This window comes from Schistocerca cancellata, chromosome 12 (assembly GCF_023864275.1).
Source record: "Schistocerca cancellata isolate TAMUIC-IGC-003103 chromosome 12, iqSchCanc2.1, whole genome shotgun sequence".
Lineage (NCBI taxonomy): Eukaryota > Metazoa > Arthropoda > Insecta > Orthoptera > Acrididae > Schistocerca > Schistocerca cancellata.
Window position 1 is genome coordinate 147,414,062 of NC_064637.1, and position 20,602 is coordinate 147,434,663.

At 37.8% G+C, this 20,602-nt stretch overlaps 1 protein-coding gene across 1 annotated transcript in view; it reads right to left on the reverse strand.

Annotated features, from left to right (window-relative positions):
• Nucleotides 1-16,947: 16,947 nt before the first annotated feature.
• Nucleotides 16,948-20,602, reverse strand: part of LOC126109398 (transmembrane protein 161B) — a 109,350-nt gene continuing 105,695 nt past the window's right edge. Inside the window, exon 12 of the mRNA XM_049914428.1 lies at nucleotides 16,948-17,374. Within this exon, the coding sequence (XP_049770385.1) occupies nucleotides 17,255-17,374 (120 nt within the window). The 3' untranslated portion in view covers nucleotides 16,948-17,254. The remainder of the gene's footprint in view (nucleotides 17,375-20,602) is intronic.

Below are 20,602 nucleotides of genomic sequence, written 5' to 3' on the forward strand. Positions count from 1 at the left end.
CCAAATAGCAAAACTCCTTTACTACTTTAAGTGTCATTTCCTAATCTAATTCCCTCAGCATCACCCGACTTAATTTGACTACGTTCCATTATCCTCGTTTTGCTTTTGTTGATGTTCATCTTATATCCTCCTTTTAAGACACTGTCCATTCCGTTCAACTGCTCTTCCAAGTCCTTTGCTGTCTCTGACAGAATTACAATGTCATCGGCGAACCTCATAGTTTTTATTTCTTCTCCATGGATTTTAATACCTACTCCGAATTTTTCTTTTGTTTCCTTTATTGCTTGCTCAATATACAGATTGAATAACATCGGGGAGAGGCTACAACCCTGTCTCACTCCCTTCCCAACCACTGCTTCCCTTTCATGTCCCTCAACTCTTATAACCGCCATCTGGTTTCTGTACAAACTGTAAATGGCCTTTCGCGCCCTGTGTTTTACCCCTGCCACCTTTAGAATTTGAAAGAGTATTCCAGTCAACATTGTCAAAAGCTTTCTGTAAGTCTACAAATGCTAGAAACCTAGATTTGCCTTTCCTTAATCTTTCTTCTAAGATAAGTTGTAGAGTCAGTATTGCCTCACGTAATCCAATATTTCCACGGAATCCAAACTGATCTTCCCTGAGGTCGGCTTCTAATAGTTTTTCCATTCGTCTGTAAAGAATACGCATTTTATGATCTCCTCCACTATTTACAACAGTCTGTCAACACTGGGGTAACTTTTTGATCCTGCAACTGTAAAAATCATGTGGTTTTGAGGCAAATAATTGATTGAGCCATGTTGAGAGTGTATTTTCATCTGGAAAGGAAGTTCCTCGAAGGGTGTTCGACAGAGAGTGGAAAATCAGTCTAACAGAACGGCAGGGCATTATTGTGCAGTAGTATCACTTCACACGTTCTTCCTGGTCATTGTTCTCGAACTGCATCTGCAAGGCACCTCAGTTGTTGACAGTAAATGCCACCAGTGATGGTTTCACTTCGGGGAAGCAACTCGTATACCACACTACGGCTGTTCTACCAGATTCGTAACAATCTTTAATGGATGCACACTTGTCTTTGTATGGGGAGCTGCTGCTTTGTTTAGGCTCGGCCATTCCCTTCTCCTTATGTTAGTGTAAAGACACCATTTCTTCTCACCAATAATGACACAGGAAAGGAATGATTGGTGTTCCTCACAAGCCAATTGATGACGAGCAAGCAGAGAAGCCCTTATGGACATCCGCTGATTTTTTTTTTTTGGACTGGTATAGAGCATACAGTACCCACACACCTGATTTTTGAATGTTCCCCATTACATGCAAATGTCGCCTGATGGTGGAATGATCACATTTGCAAGTTCTTGAGTACATTGGTGTGGATCATTGTGGATTAATGTGTTTAAAAGATCCTTGTCGAACCATGAAGGTCTTCTTGAATATGGAGACTCACTAATGTCAAAACGAGAAAACTTCTTTCCGTGCTCTGTCCATTATGCCTATACATGGTGCAAATGTTTCTGTCTGCCTCTGCTGATGTCGCCCGTTTACTGAACTCAAACAGAAGAATGTCAGACATGGTCTGATGTCTCCACTTGGCACTCTTGTTTTCTAATGTCCACAGTTCCACTCACTATCTCCAAATGACAATATATAAATTAAAATAGAAACAGCGAACTACAAATAAAAATGACAATTAATACATAAACCCATACCAACATGTAAAACCAAAATGCTATGAACTTGTGCACCAAACTACACTGAAGTGCCAAAGAAACTGGTATAGGCATACGTATTCAAATACAGAGATATGTAAATGGGCAGAATATGGTGTTCTGGTTGGCAACTCCTGTATAAGACAAGAAGTTTCTGGGGCAGTTGTTAAATCGGTTATTGCTGCTACAATGGCAGGTTACCAAGATCTGATAGAGTTTGAACGTGGTGTTATAGGCGGCGCACGAGCATCAGGACACAGCATCTGCAAGGCAGTGATGAAGTCGGGATTCTCCCGTATGACTATTTCACGAGTGTACCGTGAATATCAGGAATTTAGTTAAACATCTGATCTCTGACGTCGCTGTGCCCGGAAAAAGATGCTGCAAGAATGGGGCCAACAATGACTGAAGAGACTCGTTCAATGTGACAGAAGTGCAACCCGTCCCCAAATTGCTGCAGATTTCAATGCTGTGCAATCAAGTGTCAGTGTGCAACAAACCATTCAATGAAATGTCATTGATATGGGCTTTCAGAGTCGAAGGCCCACTCGTGTATCCTTGATGACTGCATGATATAAAGCTTTGTGCCTCATCTGGGCCTATCAACACCAACATTGGACTGTTGATGTCTGGTCAGACGAGTCTTGTTTCGAATTGTAAACACCTAACGTATGGGTATGGAGACAACCTCATGAATCCATGGGCACTGCATGCCAGCAGGGGACTGTTCAAGCTGGTGGAAGCTCTGTAATGGTGTGGACTGTGTTTACACAGAATAGACTTGAGTCTTCTGGTCCAATTGAACTGATCATTTACTTGAAATGATCATGTTCGGCACGTGGAGACCATTTGTAGTCATTCGTGGACTTCGTATTCCCAAACAATATTTTTATGGATCATAACGCACCACGTCACCAGGCTGCAATTGTTTGCGACTGGTTTGAAGAACATTCGGGACAATTTCTGTGAATGATTTGGCCTCCCAGATTGCCCAACATGAATCCTGTCGAACATTTATGGGACAGAATCAAGAAGTCAGTCCATGTACAAAATCCTGCACCAGTAACACTCCCGTAATTGTGGACAAATACAGAGGCAGCATGGCTCAATATTTCTGCAGGAGAGTTCCAACAGCTTGTCAAGTCCATGCTACATAAAGTTGCTGCACTATGCTGGGCAAAAGGAGGTCCAACATATTAGGAGGCATTCCCTGACTTTTGTCATCTTACTGTATTTTTTGACTGTGTAAATTTCAGAGATTCTGATGATGCTCTTGCAATCTCACAGAGCAAATCCTGTCAGTAAAACCTACTGAGTGTAACTTGTGGCTGTTCTGAAAAACTTAATTTAGTCTTGAATCAAATAATTCTGGAACCAAAGAGAAGGAAGAATAAGAATGGAAAATTCCTGAGATTAATTTTAGAAAATATGCATTGCTGACTTTCATTTTTTGTTGTTGTAGGAAAATGTGTTGCATGTTATAGTATAGGATAAAATGCAAGGAGATGGAATTATGAGCAGTACTTCCCTCCAGGAGGTGAAAAATCATTCTGCCAACTGTCACACACAAAACTACACAAAGCTAGCCTAACTTTCAGAACTAATAGTTTCTTTTCCAGGGAAGAGGTTAAAACTGATGGCACCTTCAGCAATTGATACTGATTTCCATATTACCTGCTGAAATGTCTGATGTAATGTGATGTTTATCGATCTCCAGCAAATATTGTCGCAGTACTAATCCGGCACCATTTTGCAATGCATGCTGTGTGGCAGTTGTCTATGTAGCAAGTGTGAAGCTACTGGAGTGCCTGGGTTGTCAAATGACCTGCCAGCAAAAGAATTTTAATAGCCCATATCAAGTGTTAGTAACTAATGTAACTTTTAAGGGTTGTTAATGCTACCTCATTGTGATACTACATAAGATGATTTCATTCCCAGGTGTGTGAGGTGTTGACATAAATTGTAAAAAAAGTTTTACTTACTATTTCATGTTTAGTAGAAAACTTCCTGTTACACTGAATTGTGTAAAAAATTATGGTGTTAGGGTTTTATATTTCACATTTCTCAGCATCATAGATCACAAACAAAAGTTTACAGTATTATTTAATTATTTATGTCACACTGAAAGCACAATATAATGTTTTTCTTATACAGACTGACTGCATACGGACAGATGCAGACAGTTTTACAGATTTTCCCACGCGTGTAGCTACATAATCTTAACTTATTTAGTTTCACAATTGGAAAAAAAAATCTTTCACATGTGCACATGTTGATAGAAATATCGTAGCACTTTTACAACCTCATTGTGGAAACATGGGAACTCTACGTGAGGAAAGATGTAGATGTTTTAGACAGTTTTAATGTTAAAGGTATTTGTCTTTAAAATTGGAATTACCTTGCAGGTCAAACAGTTAATCTGCCCACACACAAGGGTGCTTTCAGTGGAAACAGCAAATGGTCTCGAAAACAGATGTCATATTGGTAGTATTGTTACAACATTTAGGAAACCATCCTTTTAATTCTTTCAAGGGCGCAATAAATTCCTCAAACCTTGCATTTTCTTTAACATCAGTGAGTTTAGGGAACTGTGCTATCTTTGTCAGAATGTATCCCTTCTACAAAGCTATTTGCTCTTTAAATGCACCCCCATCAACTCAGAAAGAGGTTATCTTGCAAAGTCTTATTGTGCGCAATGAGCAGTTGAGTCCACTCAAAATAAGAAGTATGTAATCCAGTCTCTATGTTCTAATTTGCGTTCCTGCGAATCCTCCTAGCTTCATAAAGTCAACAACAGCTAGTTTCAAATAAAAAAAAATCATTTGACACCCACACCCCTTGACTTAATCAATGAACTTTGGTGTAATACAAGAAGTCTCCCGACACTCTGTTCAGTTCCAGTGAAAAACTGTCGTAACTTAATGGAATAATGCATGTGACTTCAGAAATTCTACTGTTTGTACCACCAATTTCTTCACCTCCTCCATCCCTACAAATTTAGCACAAAGGGTTTTTTGATGTGCAGAACAATGAATCTTGTCTGTCAATTGCTGTAAATTTTTGCTCTTTCATTTTCAACTAAATCTTTAAATTCTTTCTGCACAAAGATGATACATCATTTCATAGCAGATGTGCAGTAGCCATCACTTATGTGACTTTAGAATTCTCAGTCCTCTCTCGTCACTCCCATTCACGTTCAAGGATTGTGACGATAGATCTTTGGAATGCCTCTTTTTTTGTGGAAACAGCCACTAGACTTGTGGACATCGTTCATACAACAAACAAATACCGAAGGGTAAACAATGCCGACACCAAGATTCTGCTGAACTCTGAGTTGTGCTGACCAAAAAGTGTCGCACTGCAGTGCTAAATGAAATGTTGCACTGTTCCAGTTACTTCTGAGAAGGACCGAGCAAAGTCTAGTGACAGGCCGGGCCTCGGCCAGCACACATTGCAAGTGTGGAGTTTGGCACACTGACGCGATGTTTTTGGTTAAGTAAATTAAAATTTTAAAAGGAAGTAGTGCTATTTAATTGCATATTTCTGTGAATTATTTAACTGAAGGTTATTTGCTAAATATCCACTGGAACATATAATCCACAGAGGGCGTACCCAGAAAGCAAGATGGTGATTCATGATTTAATAATCCTAATTGCTCGTGAATGTTTAGTGCTAATAAAAATTTGAAATTGTCATTCTGCTTTCCTAGCATCCAGTCCTCACTTCATACCACCTTTCGGTACCCTAGTAACAGCACGTCAAAGTAATGGCACAAAAGTAAAAGAATAAAAAACCTATTGATTGTGGTGAGTTACAGTTGAAATGTTTGCATCAAGATGGGCCCAAAAATCCAATATTGCATGTGAGATTATCTAAAAAAATGCTAAACTTGAGTATTGCGATAACTGATGTCAGAAGTGAGAAAATAAAATAAACAGAAGTAGATATGCCGTAACAATCCTTGCAGATGTTCTTCTGGGTTTTGAACTGGAGACTACATCTCACTTCCTGTTACAGGTGTTCCCTTTGGACTATTCATCAAAATGTGAAATGTCTTTCAGAAGATTGACAAAATAATGATTTAAAAAGCAAAGAACGGGATACACCTGTAACTGTTGAATTATTTGCCCATACTTTTTTGTTGTTGTAATAATTGAATATTTTTCCATGGTATGGTCTGAAAGATCACCAAAGTCCTTAAAACGGCCAACATTTTTGTCTCTTAAGTCTATTTTCAAATTTATATGTAACTTGTTTCTTGCTGTCAAGGCCTTGATGAATTTTATGACAAAGTCATGTTTTAATAACACTGTATATTTGCACTGTGGTGGTAACAAAAGGCTACAACAACAAAAATAAAATTTTAATACATCTGGTTACAACATACTGGTCAAACTCATGGTAACAAAAAAAACTAACTACACGAAACTCTCCTACATCACACAAACTACAGACAAAACATCTAATGTTCTTTAACATAAAAAATGGAAACATTTTTTTGCTGTTCTTGTTTATGCTACAACATAAAAAGCACACTACTGATAGGCACATCATTCATATTCTAAACTAGCAAATACACCACTTAGTTGAGTATTACTTTACTCAAAAGGAAAGGCTTTACTCACACTGAGCAGCTAAAATATCACCATCATATCTTTGTGACTTTATCTGTAAGGCATATTTATACACAGTTTTTTTTTCTGTCATTTGGCACATATTGCTTATTTTAATTTTAAGCCCTTAAAACCACCACTTTCTCCGAAAATTTCTTTTTTCAGAATGAAAGACCCTTAGAAACAGAGAATGCATACCTCAACCGTCAGCAATACGATCATATTGTAATGTTCATGAAATTGAAGCATATATTTTATAATTTCTTCATCCTCTCACTTTTTAGCTGAGTACAAAATATTGGAAATGTACACACTTTACAGTACTACATAATACTCTTGCAAACAATTTCTAACAAGGTACAAAATATACAGACATTTCCATTGATAGTACAATTCTGAAATATATAATTGTGCTTTCCCTTTTGTGATTCTCAAAACCAGCTGTGCATCAAATTTTCTTACAGTCATTCTGTTGGATGTTGATGCTGCCACACACACACACACATACACACACAGTTAAACATCGCAAGTAAATCAATGTTCAGTAAGACTAATATTATTACAAAAGCAAAAGTAATTAATACATTTATGGGTGTCTAACTGGGTTGAAATTATATTCTCCTAAATTTTGAAAATTACCTAGTCGTCAAAGAACTTAAGAAAAATGGAATCTCAGACACTTAAGAACATAAATGGAATAGAGTATCACAAGGTTTGTCTCATTCTGTTTTAATTGAAAATGACGCAGCAGAAAAAATTCCGAGCTCCATCATAAGCAAACTGATTCTAGTTATGTGGGTTGAAACTGAATATTCCACAACTTCATATGGTAAAACCAAACATTTAAAATGTGTGGAACTTAAAAGACAACATAACACAGTCAAATACCTAGAACTAAATGTGGACAAGAATTTAAGTTAGAATATACATATTGACTTCCTATCAAATAAACTATGCAATTTTGCATTTGTAACACAAAATACTAGCAAATTTTACTGATTTGAGTACACTAAAAACTGCTTATCATAGTTATTTTGAATCTGTTATTAGACATGGTATAATTTTCTGGGCAAGTTCAAATAGTGTATCTCGAATACTGAAACTGCAAAAGAAAATTGTCAGATCACGTGTACTGCACAGCAAACAGTCTTGCACAAATTATTTTGGACACTACAAATCCTAACTGTTCTCTCCATATACATTTATCAAATAATCTTCACACAAAGCAGGCAAACCACACATATAATGTGAGAAACAAAAATAATTTTATGCTACCCACAGACCAGCTGAAATTATATGCACAGATGGGGATCACAACACATACACAACTAAAGTAAGAAATAACAACAATGAAAATATGAAAATCTTCAATGATTCCTTAGCAGCAGAAACATGGAACAAAGTATATGAAGCAGGCACTACAGACAACAAAATGGAATCATTCCTAAACACATTTCTATATCACTTCAATACACCACAGCAAAAGAACCCAATAAGAAGCCATGGATAACAACTGGTGTAAAGATTTCCTGCAGAAGGAAGAGAGATCTGTTGAGGCATCTAAAAAATAACAATCCCATCTCCACCCCACCTCAATAAAGATATATCAAGCAATATGTCAACATCCTTAAAAAAAGTCATAGCACAAGCAAACTGAATAGCAAATGACAACTATGTGGCAACATCCTGAAACAAAACCAAGGCAGTGTGGAACATCATACGGGACGAAACAAATCAACAGCTACGTAAACATGAAAACACTATTCTGATCCACACCAACACCAGAGTTACTAATCCACAAGAAATGCAAATATTTTCAACAATTACTATGAAAATATTGTTATAAAGCATCAACAAACCCACACCCAAAACAATAACTCCTGTAGAATCTATATTCTTCTGGGAAACTACTGCTGAAGAAATTGTGCTAAGTGCAAAGTACCTCAAGAATAAATTCTCATCTGGAATCAATGACATCCCAGATTTCATCAGCAAAAACTGCATAAACAAAATAGCTCTCCCACTCTCAAATGTGTACAATTCACCGTTGATGGCAGGTACATTTCCAAACTGCAAGAAAGTGGCTAAAGTCGTCCCAATCTTTAAGGTGAAAAACTCAACACAGAAAACTACAGACCCATATCGCTATTACCTGTTCTTGGTAAACTTTTGGAGAGATTAGTTCACCAAAGACCAATAAATTTTCTTGATAAGAACCAGATACTACCTGATGCCCAGCACAGTTTCAGAAAAAACAAATCCACGACAATATATGAGTATTTACAGTCCACCCTAGGTGCTCTAGACAAAAAACACAAGATTCTTCTCAACAAACTGGAGTCATATGGCATCAGAGGCACCCCACTAAACTGCTTCAGCTCATACCTGACAAATAGGAAACAAGTGTCAATAAAACATAACAATCAAGGACATATCGAAACATACTACTCTGACTATTGTAATATTACACAAGGCGTGCCCCAAGGCTCAATACTTGGACCAGTTCTCTTCCTTGTGTACATAAACGACCTACTGTCAAACATCAATGCCAGCACCAGTACACTCTTCGCAGATGATACCAGTATCCTCATAACTAACAAGCAAAAATGAACGTGAACTCCAAGAGGCCATAAGTGAAAATACAGATGAACTTCGTGATTGGTTTGAGAAAAACAAGCTCATAGTTAACACAAAGAAAACCACTTACCTAAACTTCCACCTAAGAACAAATAAATTTATGCCTGATATGAAATTACACGGTTCCCAAAAACAGAAACAAGATTTCTAGGCCTATAGATCCAGGAAAATCTAAAATAGTGAACACACATCAATAAAACTAATAGTAAACTATACAAAGTGTGCTATGCCCTACGAATCCTCGCATACTGCACAAGCCCAGAAACTGTTCACACAGCCTACTATGCAAAATTCCACAGTGTAATGGAGTATGGTATTATATTCTGGGGAGACTCTACACATAGCCCAAACATTTTCCTCACCCAAAAGAGAGCTATAAGAATAATGAATAAGGCAAAGCCGACTGACAGTGGCAGACACCTCTTCCAAAAGTTGCTCATCCTACCCCTTGGCAGCTTGTATATACTAGAACTATGCAAATTTGTAAAAAGTAATATTACAAAAATTAATAAAAATGTAAATGTCCATGACTATGGTACTAGGCAGAAAATGAAACTCCATGTTAAAGAAATGTGCACCTCTGCCTTTAAAAACTCTTCCTTCAACAAAGGCATTAAAATATACAACAGCCTCCCATCAGAAATAAAAAACAGTAAGTCCCTGACTGTAATTAATAAAAAATTAAAATTATTCCTACTTCATCATTATTCCTACAGTGCAAGTGAATTTCTGCTGCACATGGGTGGTAAGAAACATGAAACAAATTGCAGCAAAGAATTTTGTAAAGAGTAAAACATTAATGCAAGTATGTGCAAAAATCTTGCATCTATATTATCTGCTACGAAGTAAATTAAGTGCAGAAAGAATATCCAACCAGGTACTGTCGTGTATGTGTGTGATAGGAATGCAGCACTAAAATACAAATGTATAACTGAGTAGTTAATTTGTGTGTTCATAACTTCTCAGAAAATATGTATGTAAACTCATGTTTGTGCAAACTTTGAGCATATTACTTCATGCCAGCAAATTATCAGAATGTCCAACATCAAATGTTATGTTTGTGCATCACCATTTGCAAGTCATGTACAGTATTGATTCAGAAGAGAATAAATAAACAATATATAACAAGTTGATGGGCAAAAACACATTTAATATGAAGCCAGAAATTTTAAAAACAAGGCTACAGCAGATTCTGTGGGGGATATGCTATTATTCAATAGAAGAATTCATAGAGGATGAAATGATAGTTTGAACAAGGGGTAATGAAGTGTTAGATTTTATTGTAAATATATGTATAACAAAACTGTATTATTACTATTATTATGCTATTTGTTAACATTGCCTGCTCTTTATCTGTTGTGAAATTTTACTGCAGTTTTGACTTGTCTCCTGTACCTAAATCAAATGATTTAGATTATGTATGTTATGAAATAAGTAAATCACCATTCACAATACCTTATGGCAATCTGTCCAAGAAACTCTCAGGTATCTCTAAAACAGTTTGTGCTGACATACAGTAGGGAATGGCTGGAATTTTTGACCAAAGACTTTGTGTGAGTGTGTGTAGCCATGGATTGTGAAGTGGTAAAATAACTGAAATGATATGCTCACTAGAATTGCCTTCCTGTTTGTGCTTTAAAAGAAATGTCCATAACAATGTGCAAGCAGTGGTAACTTAAGTTGAAAAGACATTATTTCCTCTTACTGTGTGTGCTATACCTGCAGTATTTTACTTTGATGTGTAAATACTTGTGCAGCAGCACCTGCAACCACAGAAAACAAAAGCATTCTAACAACAAACACTATCAAATATTCCATCACACTTTCTCTTCACACAAGACTAAATTCAGTTATGGAACTCTGACAAATGATTCACCTGAACTATTTCTTACAAAGTGGCCAGCTGTACTGTTGGCACAAAAGGTTACAGGATGCCAGTAAATGAATACATACACCAGCAAACATTAAGTCAATCTCAGGAAAAAAGTGTCATCTACTGAAATTATTCTTAAAAATGAAAAGTGCTCCTAGCAGAATGAAGTGCCAGCAGACAACACTGTCAAAAAGCACACAATATTTTCAGTCACTAAATAAATGAGAAGTATTACAGCTTTTGCATTGATGTAGAATTTGGATGTGTGGCTTCAAACATAATTTTGTTTGCTACTGAAAATAGCATTACACAAAAAATGAACAATATTAACAGGCGAAAGTCAAAGCTAAGGCACGTTTGGTAGTTCTCACTGTGAGCAGCATTTTGTGAATCAGACTTGCATAAAGTTAAGGGCAAAGAATAATTAAAATTTCTCAGGCTGTTTTATTCATAACGCAATTCATTGTTTCAAAATCTCATTCATGATGGATAAGATTACTAAAACTCCATTTACTATAATCATAATAGAGTTCCTTTTTGTCAACAAAGGGAAACTGTTTCTTATAAATGCAGTGATTACCAATTATGTACTTGTCTCATTACTCAAAACAATTCTAGAAGAGTGTTTTTGCTTTAAGGTAGAGATAAAATCATGAACAAAATGTATCAAATAATTATGCATTCAAAATTTTCTGTATTATGAAAAAATTATCTTATAGTTGAAACTCATCAGCTCTCGTAACAAAAATAGGAGCTTTGAGAGAGAACTACCGGTCAGCACAAACACAGATAAGAGCTTGAAAGCAAAGAAATGAATGGTCCTCAACTCATGCTTCCACTTCTTCTGATTTTTTTCTTCTTTTACTTTCAAATGTTGCTATTTTGGTCTCAAGATAAAACTGCATTGTCACTGACTTAAATTAAAACTGATATTATCACTGGAACCCAGTTGGGGCAAAAAATAGATATAGCAGTTTAATAATAGTACATTGGTAACACAGACTGTACAACTGTTTCTAACAGCTGTTTTCATGATTGGATATATGGAAGTGGAGAATGAAAAACCACTTCTGAGATCGGAATTAACACTTTAGAAGCAGCACTTGCATTACAGCTGTCTTATTATCAGCAGGAATGGGAATTTGTGGAAATGATTGTGCCTACTACAGTGGCACCAGAAGCTATCAGAGGCAATACAAAATGTTGTTCAAATAACCACAGCACACTAGTCACTACATAAAGCAGTAACTGAAAACTGATGACTCTCCCACAAAGGAATGGACCCATTTAAGTAAGTTAGCAATCAGTTATGAAACTGAAATGAAAGAGACTGAGGCTCCAATAGAAGAATTATTGGTGGAATCAAAATTAGTGATACTTTGAAAGAAAAGTAATGAGCGAGATATTGGAACCCATCTTAGAAAAGGAGAATGGAGGATGATGGGAGGAGGACTGAGGAACTCTTCCTTTGATGCAACAACCAAAAATTCTACAGAAGCTGAAGAGCAAAAGAATGCAGTTGGTGGGCCATGTAACCCGTGCACCAGAAGAAAGGTGATGAAGACACATGAGGGGAAACCAAACACCAGGCTCCCCAGAGGAACAACAAGATAGTGCTGGCAGTCCTGCAAATTAAAAACACCAGGAGGAACCAAGCTCAAACAGAAAGGAATGGAGGCAGTTTTGGAAGGAGCACGTGGTCTGCATGGCCTGATTGCTGCATACGTATGTAAGTAAACTATTCTCACAAAACAGTTATTCCATCTTTGCAGAAGAAATAATGGAGATGAAGAGCCTAATTTTACTGGGAAATCATCCAAAGTTGATGTATAGTGTTTTCATCCATTCAGTTTTAAATGCAAAATTTAGTCTTTCCTCCAAGAACAATGACTACCTTATCATGAATATTACAACCTGTTTGCATCCTGCTTAGGAGAAATTACGCTTAATTTGTATTGTATTGATAATCTCTGCAAAAAGTGGTGTGTAAGGTAAAAGCGTAAATGATCTGCAGGAATTACGTTACCTGAAGCAATACATTATCAGTGAATACGTGTAAGAATTCACAAAGGGACTGAGATTAGTGCACTGTTCACAACCCTGTGGAAGACAATCTGTAATATTGAGCTTTGGTTGAAACTAAATCTGCAATTGGGCCAAGACGGCTGTGTTAAGCTGGCCAACTGCTGCTCAAAGCCTTATTTAAGGGGGGTAGGACATCAAATGGGCTGACTTGGAGCAGGAGAGGCACCACAGGACATTTTAATTTTCACTGTCTATACTTTTACAAATAAATTCATAAAACTTTGTCAGCATGACCAGGAAGGATTCAGAATTCACACTCATAGCAGTGGAAGTTTGAAAACATAACGAAGAATTTTTTTTTACATGTGAAGTTTCATCATTTTTTTCACTTACTAATGGCAGCATTTGTTGCTATTGGTACACTTTTCTTCATAAGTAAGAGAGATGATTCGATGAATTTTGTACAGCATACAAACCATACTTAAAGGGGTATGAAGCTCTAGAATTTTCCAAATCTATTAAAAACTGTGGTAAAAATTGAGGTAATTAAATACAAAATTTGTGTTTTTCTAAACATGAAGTTTAAAATACAACAAATTCTAGAGTTTCATACACCTGTAAGTATGGTATGTATGCTGTGCAAAATTCATCGAAGAATCTCTCTAACTTACGAAGAAAAGTGTACCTATAGCAACAAATGCAGCCATTAGTAAGTGAAAAAAACGATGAAATTTCACAAGTAAAAAAAAACTAAATTATTTTGTTATGTTTTCGAACTTCCACTGCAATGAGTGTGAATCCCGAATCCTTCCTGGTGATGCTGACAAAGTTTTTTTTTAATTTATTTGCAAAAGTATAGACACTGGAAATTAAAATGTCCTGTGGTGCCTCTCCTGCTCCAAGTCGGCCCATTTGACGTCCTACCCCCTTAAGTGTCGCTGGAAAATGGGGCTGTGGTCAGCACACATTTTTCCTGAACATTAATGTTGGTGTTAGAAAGGGACATAGTCTTCCATGCCTGCTGTTCTATCTATACATTGACGAGGCAATGATGGAAATAAAGGTTCAAGAGTGGAATTCAAATTCGAGGTGAAACGACATCAATGGTAAGATTTGTTAATGGCACTGCTATCCTCAGTGAAAATGAAGAATTACGGGATCTGCTGAATGGAATGAACACTAATGACTACAGAATACGGACTGAGAGTAAATCAAAGAAAGATGAAAGTAATGAGAAGTATCAGAAATGAGAACAGCGAGAAACTTAACATCAGAATTGGTGATCACAAAGTACACGAAGTTATGGAATTCTGCAACCTAGACAGCAAAATAACCCACAACAGATGGAGCAAGGACATAAAAAGCAGTCTAGCACTGGCAAATAGGGCACTCCTGTCCAAGAGCAGTCTATTAATATCAAACATAGGCCTTAATTTGGGGAAGAAATTTCTGAGAATGTATGTTTGGAGCATAGTATTGTATGGTAGTGAAACATGGTGAGAAAACTGGAAAAGAAGAGAACCAAACATTTAAGATGTGGTGCTACAGAAGCAAGTTGAAAATCAGGTGGACTGGAAAAGCAATATAACTCGGCTGACCGACTGTCTTTTTGATGTTGTACAAGAGCAGGGACTAGAACCAAAGACAAGAGATTGGAATATATTCAGTAAATAGCTGAGGATGTCGGTTGCAAGTGCTGCACAGAGAGGAAGCTGAAAAAATTAAATAAAATAAAAAATGTTGGCGATGGAAACTACTTCTCTGTTGAGTAGCTTCTGTATTGTCTCCACACTGCAGAGAAGACCCATTTCCAGTAGTCCCACTGAGGGAAATTTCCCAGTGACACCAAAGATCGAACCTGGATCATCAGTGTAACATCAGATGCACTGTCAGCTCAGCCACAGCACTTTTTCAGAGTTGCGGCTGAAATTTCAGAGCTCAATTAACACTGACAAAAATCAAGACAGTCACCAAGCTGTGCTGGAGGTATGTGGTGCATGAAGACTACATATGTGGGATATCTAAAAGGAGGGATAAGAGAATTTCATTTGTTGAAACCATAATCTGTTACTCGATAAAGGTGCTCACTGTTCTTTGCTGCTGGTATAATTTACAGGAGTAACCTGCAGCAGCTGTTTCAGAGAGAGAGAGAGGCTGTTTCAGAGAGAGAGAGGGAGAGAGAGAGAGAGAGAGAGAGAGAGAGAGAGAGGGAGAGAGAGAGAGAGATGGTAATGACGTACTTAAAATGTAGACACAAAATGAATTTCTGATTGGTGAATATGACCATCACATTATATATGGTGTTAAAATTATTGACCTTGATGGGAAACCTTAAGTCTCATTGAATTTTGTCAGAGAGGATGAGCGAATGTGAGCACAGTGTTGGTAGACGTATGAAGAATAGGGAAAGACTTCATAAGTCAATCGGTAGGAAAAAAATAATTATATCTACCTTTGCCACACTGGAGCATGCGAGCTATTTGAAATATGCTATTTTATTCACAAATGTTATTATCACATTTTGTACATGTATTACAGTTAACTGGTTTTGATTAATGAGTTATCATCATAACTAAAAATCTAGAAAAGATAAAAATGAAAGATTACCATTAAATACAAACTCCCATAAAAATTTAAAAAGTGCAAACTGTAGAGAAAAATAAAAAGATACTCTGTATTGTGTCACAGAAGTAATATATATCAAGTGATTACGAAGCATTCACTAGTCATTTAAAATTAACTGCCACAGTTGACCATGTGTTGTACCTCAAGACTGAAATGACTGTTTATAGAAGGCATGAGTATGCTTGTCTTACATGTGGGAGAAGTGCAATGTAAACAGTTATTTATGTTCAAAAATAAATCATCACCACTTTCAATTTGCTCGAAATATAATCAACAGCAACTGAGAATATTGAGAAAAATTTAGATAAACAGGGACTACGAATCATATAAAATGAAACAAACGTATTACCTAATTACATTGTACTTCCGCAAATGTAACCCACACTGGCTCACACCTGCAGTTTATTTTAAGTGTCCACAATGAGTGCTTCATAATAACTTCATATGTAACTTGCATAACATGATACTGGGTTGATTTTTATTTCTGTCTTTAGCATCCACTTCTTAACGTTTGTGTACTTGTTTAAGTTTAATACAAATTTTGCATTTCTGTCTTCCCTAGTTTTTTTAGTTGTGATGATTCATTAGCATCTAAACCAATTAACTTTAACATATCAAACAATGGAAACTCCAAGTTGGAATATCGACAATATTAGGAAAAGCATAGATTTCTACGAACTGTAAAGATTACTACTTGAGTTGCAGGTAGGCAGAGTAAAAAGACTATTACACACACAACTTTTGACCCAAGCCTTCTTTGGCAAAGAAACACACGCATTCACACAAGCAAGCACACTTCACGCACACATGACCACTACCACTGGCAGCTCCGAACGGAAGTTCTGCCAAGTTGGTGTTAAGACTAGTGGTGTCTGGCAACTGATATTAAGTACTTTGTTGCTCAACTTTGCTATCCTGAGTGTGTCTTAGTAAACCAGAATTCTGCCAACAGTAGTAGTCGTCTGTGCATGAGGTGTACTCATTTGTGTGACACTGAGTGTGTGTGTGTGTGTGTGTGTGTGTGTGTGTGTGTGGGTTTTCTTGCTGCGGAAGGCTTTTGCCAAAATCTATAAAATATAACAGCCTTATCATTGTACCTATCTGCAACTCAATGGGTCATTTTTACGGTGAAGTACTAATCTATCCTTTTCATAATACTGTTAACTTTAATATTTGCCAACTGTGATCGACACACTTGTGAATAAAAGAGCGCATTGTGTAAACAAACTTGTGGAATTCACTTGTCCATGTACAAGATTATGTGAGCTCACTTGTTGTCTGCAGTGGGTGACAAAGAAACAGGTAGAAAGCTGTGGCATTACACATCACCTTTAAACTACATTTTATCAATATTTCTTCCCAATATTACGTCAAGCTTTGCCTGGGGAAAGAAACCCTCATCTACAACATGAATGAAGAGAGACAGAAAAGGTTTAGTGTGCAACACTAGGGTAGCAGTACTGAAAGAGAGACAGAAAAGGTTTAGTGTGCAACACTAGGGTAGCAGTACTGAACTCTATCAGTACTCCCAAGTCCACATTCGCTTGTGCGCACATCACTCGTACCACCTATATTATGAGCCTCGGTGACACACCATTGCTCCGCCAACGAGCAGTTCGCATTCTGTCGGCAGCCCGGGAGACTGCACGAGCTGCTACTAATGAGGCCTACATTTGAGTCAGAGGTAACACACCACACAGATTTCTCTTATCTGCCCCGCCGCCGGAACGCCTCCTTCGCTAAAGTCGTCCGTCGTGACAATCTTCGTACTCATTCGGTACGCGGGCGATGTACTAGGTGGATCTGAAGTAGGACTGATACAGCATGCCGAGTGAAGACGTAGAGAACCAGGCGAAGCACGTCCACCAGGTCATGAAGCCCAGCAGGCCGCGGAACACCTCTGTCGTGAACACCTGCAATAACACTTTGATCTTGTATACCTGAATGACTCTCACACAAGACTGTTAATCTATTAATCATTAATTAATGAGGTTAACTTTTTGAGTAATGGTTTATTTAACTTTTAAGTTGATTTTTAAGAAACATTAATGGACCCTTTAACTTTCTTTGAATCCATTAATCGTTAATTATGTACCGTCTATTTATGAAAAAATTGACAACGCGCTACCCGCGGAAATTGTCATGTAGATCTTTGGATAAAATGGGGTACATATGATTGATGCAAACAACTGAGTGCGAGTGAGGATACTGGACAACAATGATGTTATTGCATTTGGTGTGGTGGTGCTTCCATTGGATCGTATGTGTATGAGGGGCGTTTGAAAAGTCCGTGCAAAAATGAAAACTACTTATGTGTTTAGGGTAAACCTTTTTTTATTTTTCGACATAGTCTCCTTTTAGACTTATACACCTTGTCCAACGCTATTCTAATTTGTTGATCCCTTCCAAATAATAGGAATTCTCCAAGTCTGCAAAATAGCTATTACTTTCTGCAACACCTTCTCGTTTGAATAAAATCTTTGTCGCCCCAGCCATTTCTTCAAATTGGGGAACAAATAGTAGTCCAAGGGAGGCAAGTCTGTAGAATAGGGGGATGTGAAACAAGTTGGAATCCTATTTCCTTTAATTCTGCGACCACAACTGCTGAGGTGTGTGCTGGTGCATTGTCGTGATGGAAAAGGACTTTTTTTGCGGTCCAATCGCCGGCGTTTTTCTTGCAGCTCTGTTTTCAAATGGTCCAATAACAATGAATAATATGCACCTGTAATAGTTTTACCCTTTTCCACATAGTCGATGAGGATTATCCCTTGGGAATCCCAAAAGACAGTCGCCATAACCTTTCTGGCCAAAGAAATGGTCTTCGCCTTTTTTGGTTCATATTCTCCCTTGGTAACCCACTGTTTAGATTGTTCTTTGGTCTCAGGAGTGTAGTAATGTATCCATGTTTCATCCACAGTGACGAAAAGATGCTTAAAGCCCTGCAGATTCTTCCTGAACAGCTGCAAACCATCCTTGCAACACTTCACACGATTCCGTTTTTGGTCAAGCGTGAGCAAGTGTGGAACCCATCTTGCAGATAGCATTCTCATGTCCAAATCTTTATGCAAAATACAGGGTGATTCAAAAAGAATACCACAACTTTAGGAATTTAAAACTCTGCAACGACAAAAAGCAGAGCTAAGCACTATCTGTCGGCGAATTAAGGGAGCTATAAAGTTTCATTTAGTTGTACATTTGTTCGCTTGAGGCGCTGTTGACTAGGCGTCAGCGTCAGTTGATGCTAAGATGGCGACCGCTCAACAGAAAGCTTTTTGTGTTATTGAGTACGGCAGAAGTGAATCGACGACAGTTGTTCAGTGTGCATTTCGAACGAAGTATGGTGTTAAACCTCCTGATAGGTGGTGTATTAAACGTTGGTATAAACAGTTTACAGAGAATGGGTGTTTGTGCAAAGGGAAAAGTTCTGGACGGCCGAGAACGAGTGATTAAAATGTAGCACGCATCCAGCAAGCATTTGTTCGCAGCCCAGGAAAATCGACTCCCAGGGAGCTGCAAATTCCACAATCAACTGTATGGAGAGTCCTATGACAAAGGTTAGTTATGAAACCTTATCGTCTGAAATTGGTTCAAGCACTGTCTGCAGCTGATAAGATTAAAAGAATCGATTTCTGTGATTTTATCCTTGCTCAAATGGAAACAGATGAATCTTTCGTTTCAAAGATTGTGTTTAGTGATGAAGCAACTTTCCACACTAACGGGAAAGTCAACCGTCACAATGTCTGTATATGGGGCACTGAGAATCCGCGCGAAACAACTCAGTATGAACGTGACTCGCCTAAGGTGAACGTTTTCTGTGCCATTTCAGCCAATAAAGTTTTTGGTCCCTTTTTCTTCGAAGGTGCTACTGCAACTGGACTACAGTATCTGGAGATGTTAGAGAATTGGCTGTTCCCTCAGCTCGAACAAGAAGCACAACAATTCATATTTCAGCAGGATGGAGCGCCACCACATTAGCACTTATCTGTCTGTAACTACCTGAACGTCAACTACCCGAGGCGATGGATCGGCCGCCAGGCAGCCCATGACAGAGCACTTCATCACTGGCCTCCAAGAAGCCCTGATCTTACCCCCTGCGATTTTTTCTTATGGGGGTATGTTAAGGATATGGTGTTTCGGCCACCTCTCTCAGCCACCATTGATGATTTGAAACGAGAAATAACAGCAGCTATCCAAACTGTTACGCCTGATATGCTACAGAGAGTGTGGAACGAGTTGGAGTATCGGGTTGATATTGCTCGAGTGTCTGGAGGGGCCATATTGAACATCTCTGAACTTATTTTTGAGTGAAAAAAAATCTTTTTAAATACTCTTTGCAATGATGTATAATAGAAGGTTATATTATGTTTCTTTCATTAAATACACATTTTTAAAGTTGTGGTATTCTTTTTGAATCACCCTGTATTATGTACCCATTCATTCGAGATGCCAACAGCACTAGCAATCTCACACACCTTAACTCTTCTGTCATCCGTCACCATATCATGGGTTTTATCAATGATTTCTGGGGTCGTAACCTCCACAGGGCGTCCAGAACGCTCAGTATCATTTGTGCCCATATGGCCACTCTGAAAATTTTGAAACCACTTATAAACTTTCTAATCGAAGGTGCAGAGTCACCGTAATGTTTATCAAGCTTCTCTTTAGTCTCCTGAGGCATTTTGCCTTTCATAAAGTAATGTTTAATCACCACACGGAATTCTTTGACAATCACTCGACTTCCTTGATTCACATGAATGCCAAACACAAAGAAATAGTCCAATATGGCTGAAACTTGGTGTGCATTCTTTCCAAAGATGCTATTAACTAAACATGACCTCGATACGCGTTAGTGGTGCCACCTCTCAGACTTTGCACTGACTTTTCAAACACCCCTCGTACTTGAAGCTGATCAGAATGTTCTCTGCTGTTTTAATGACCAGACAACTTGCCTGCGGAGTTATTCAGAATTCCACAGTCTACACGACAGTTGAAAAATTTGATGTGTATTTTGTTTACAGTAATGTCACCACATGTTTCTGGTAACGACCACGGAAGGCCAAGTGCAATAACATCATTGGAGGGTAGTAACTTGGGGCTGCCTGTTTACCATTGTTTGTTTACAGAGTTCCCATTTAGTATTA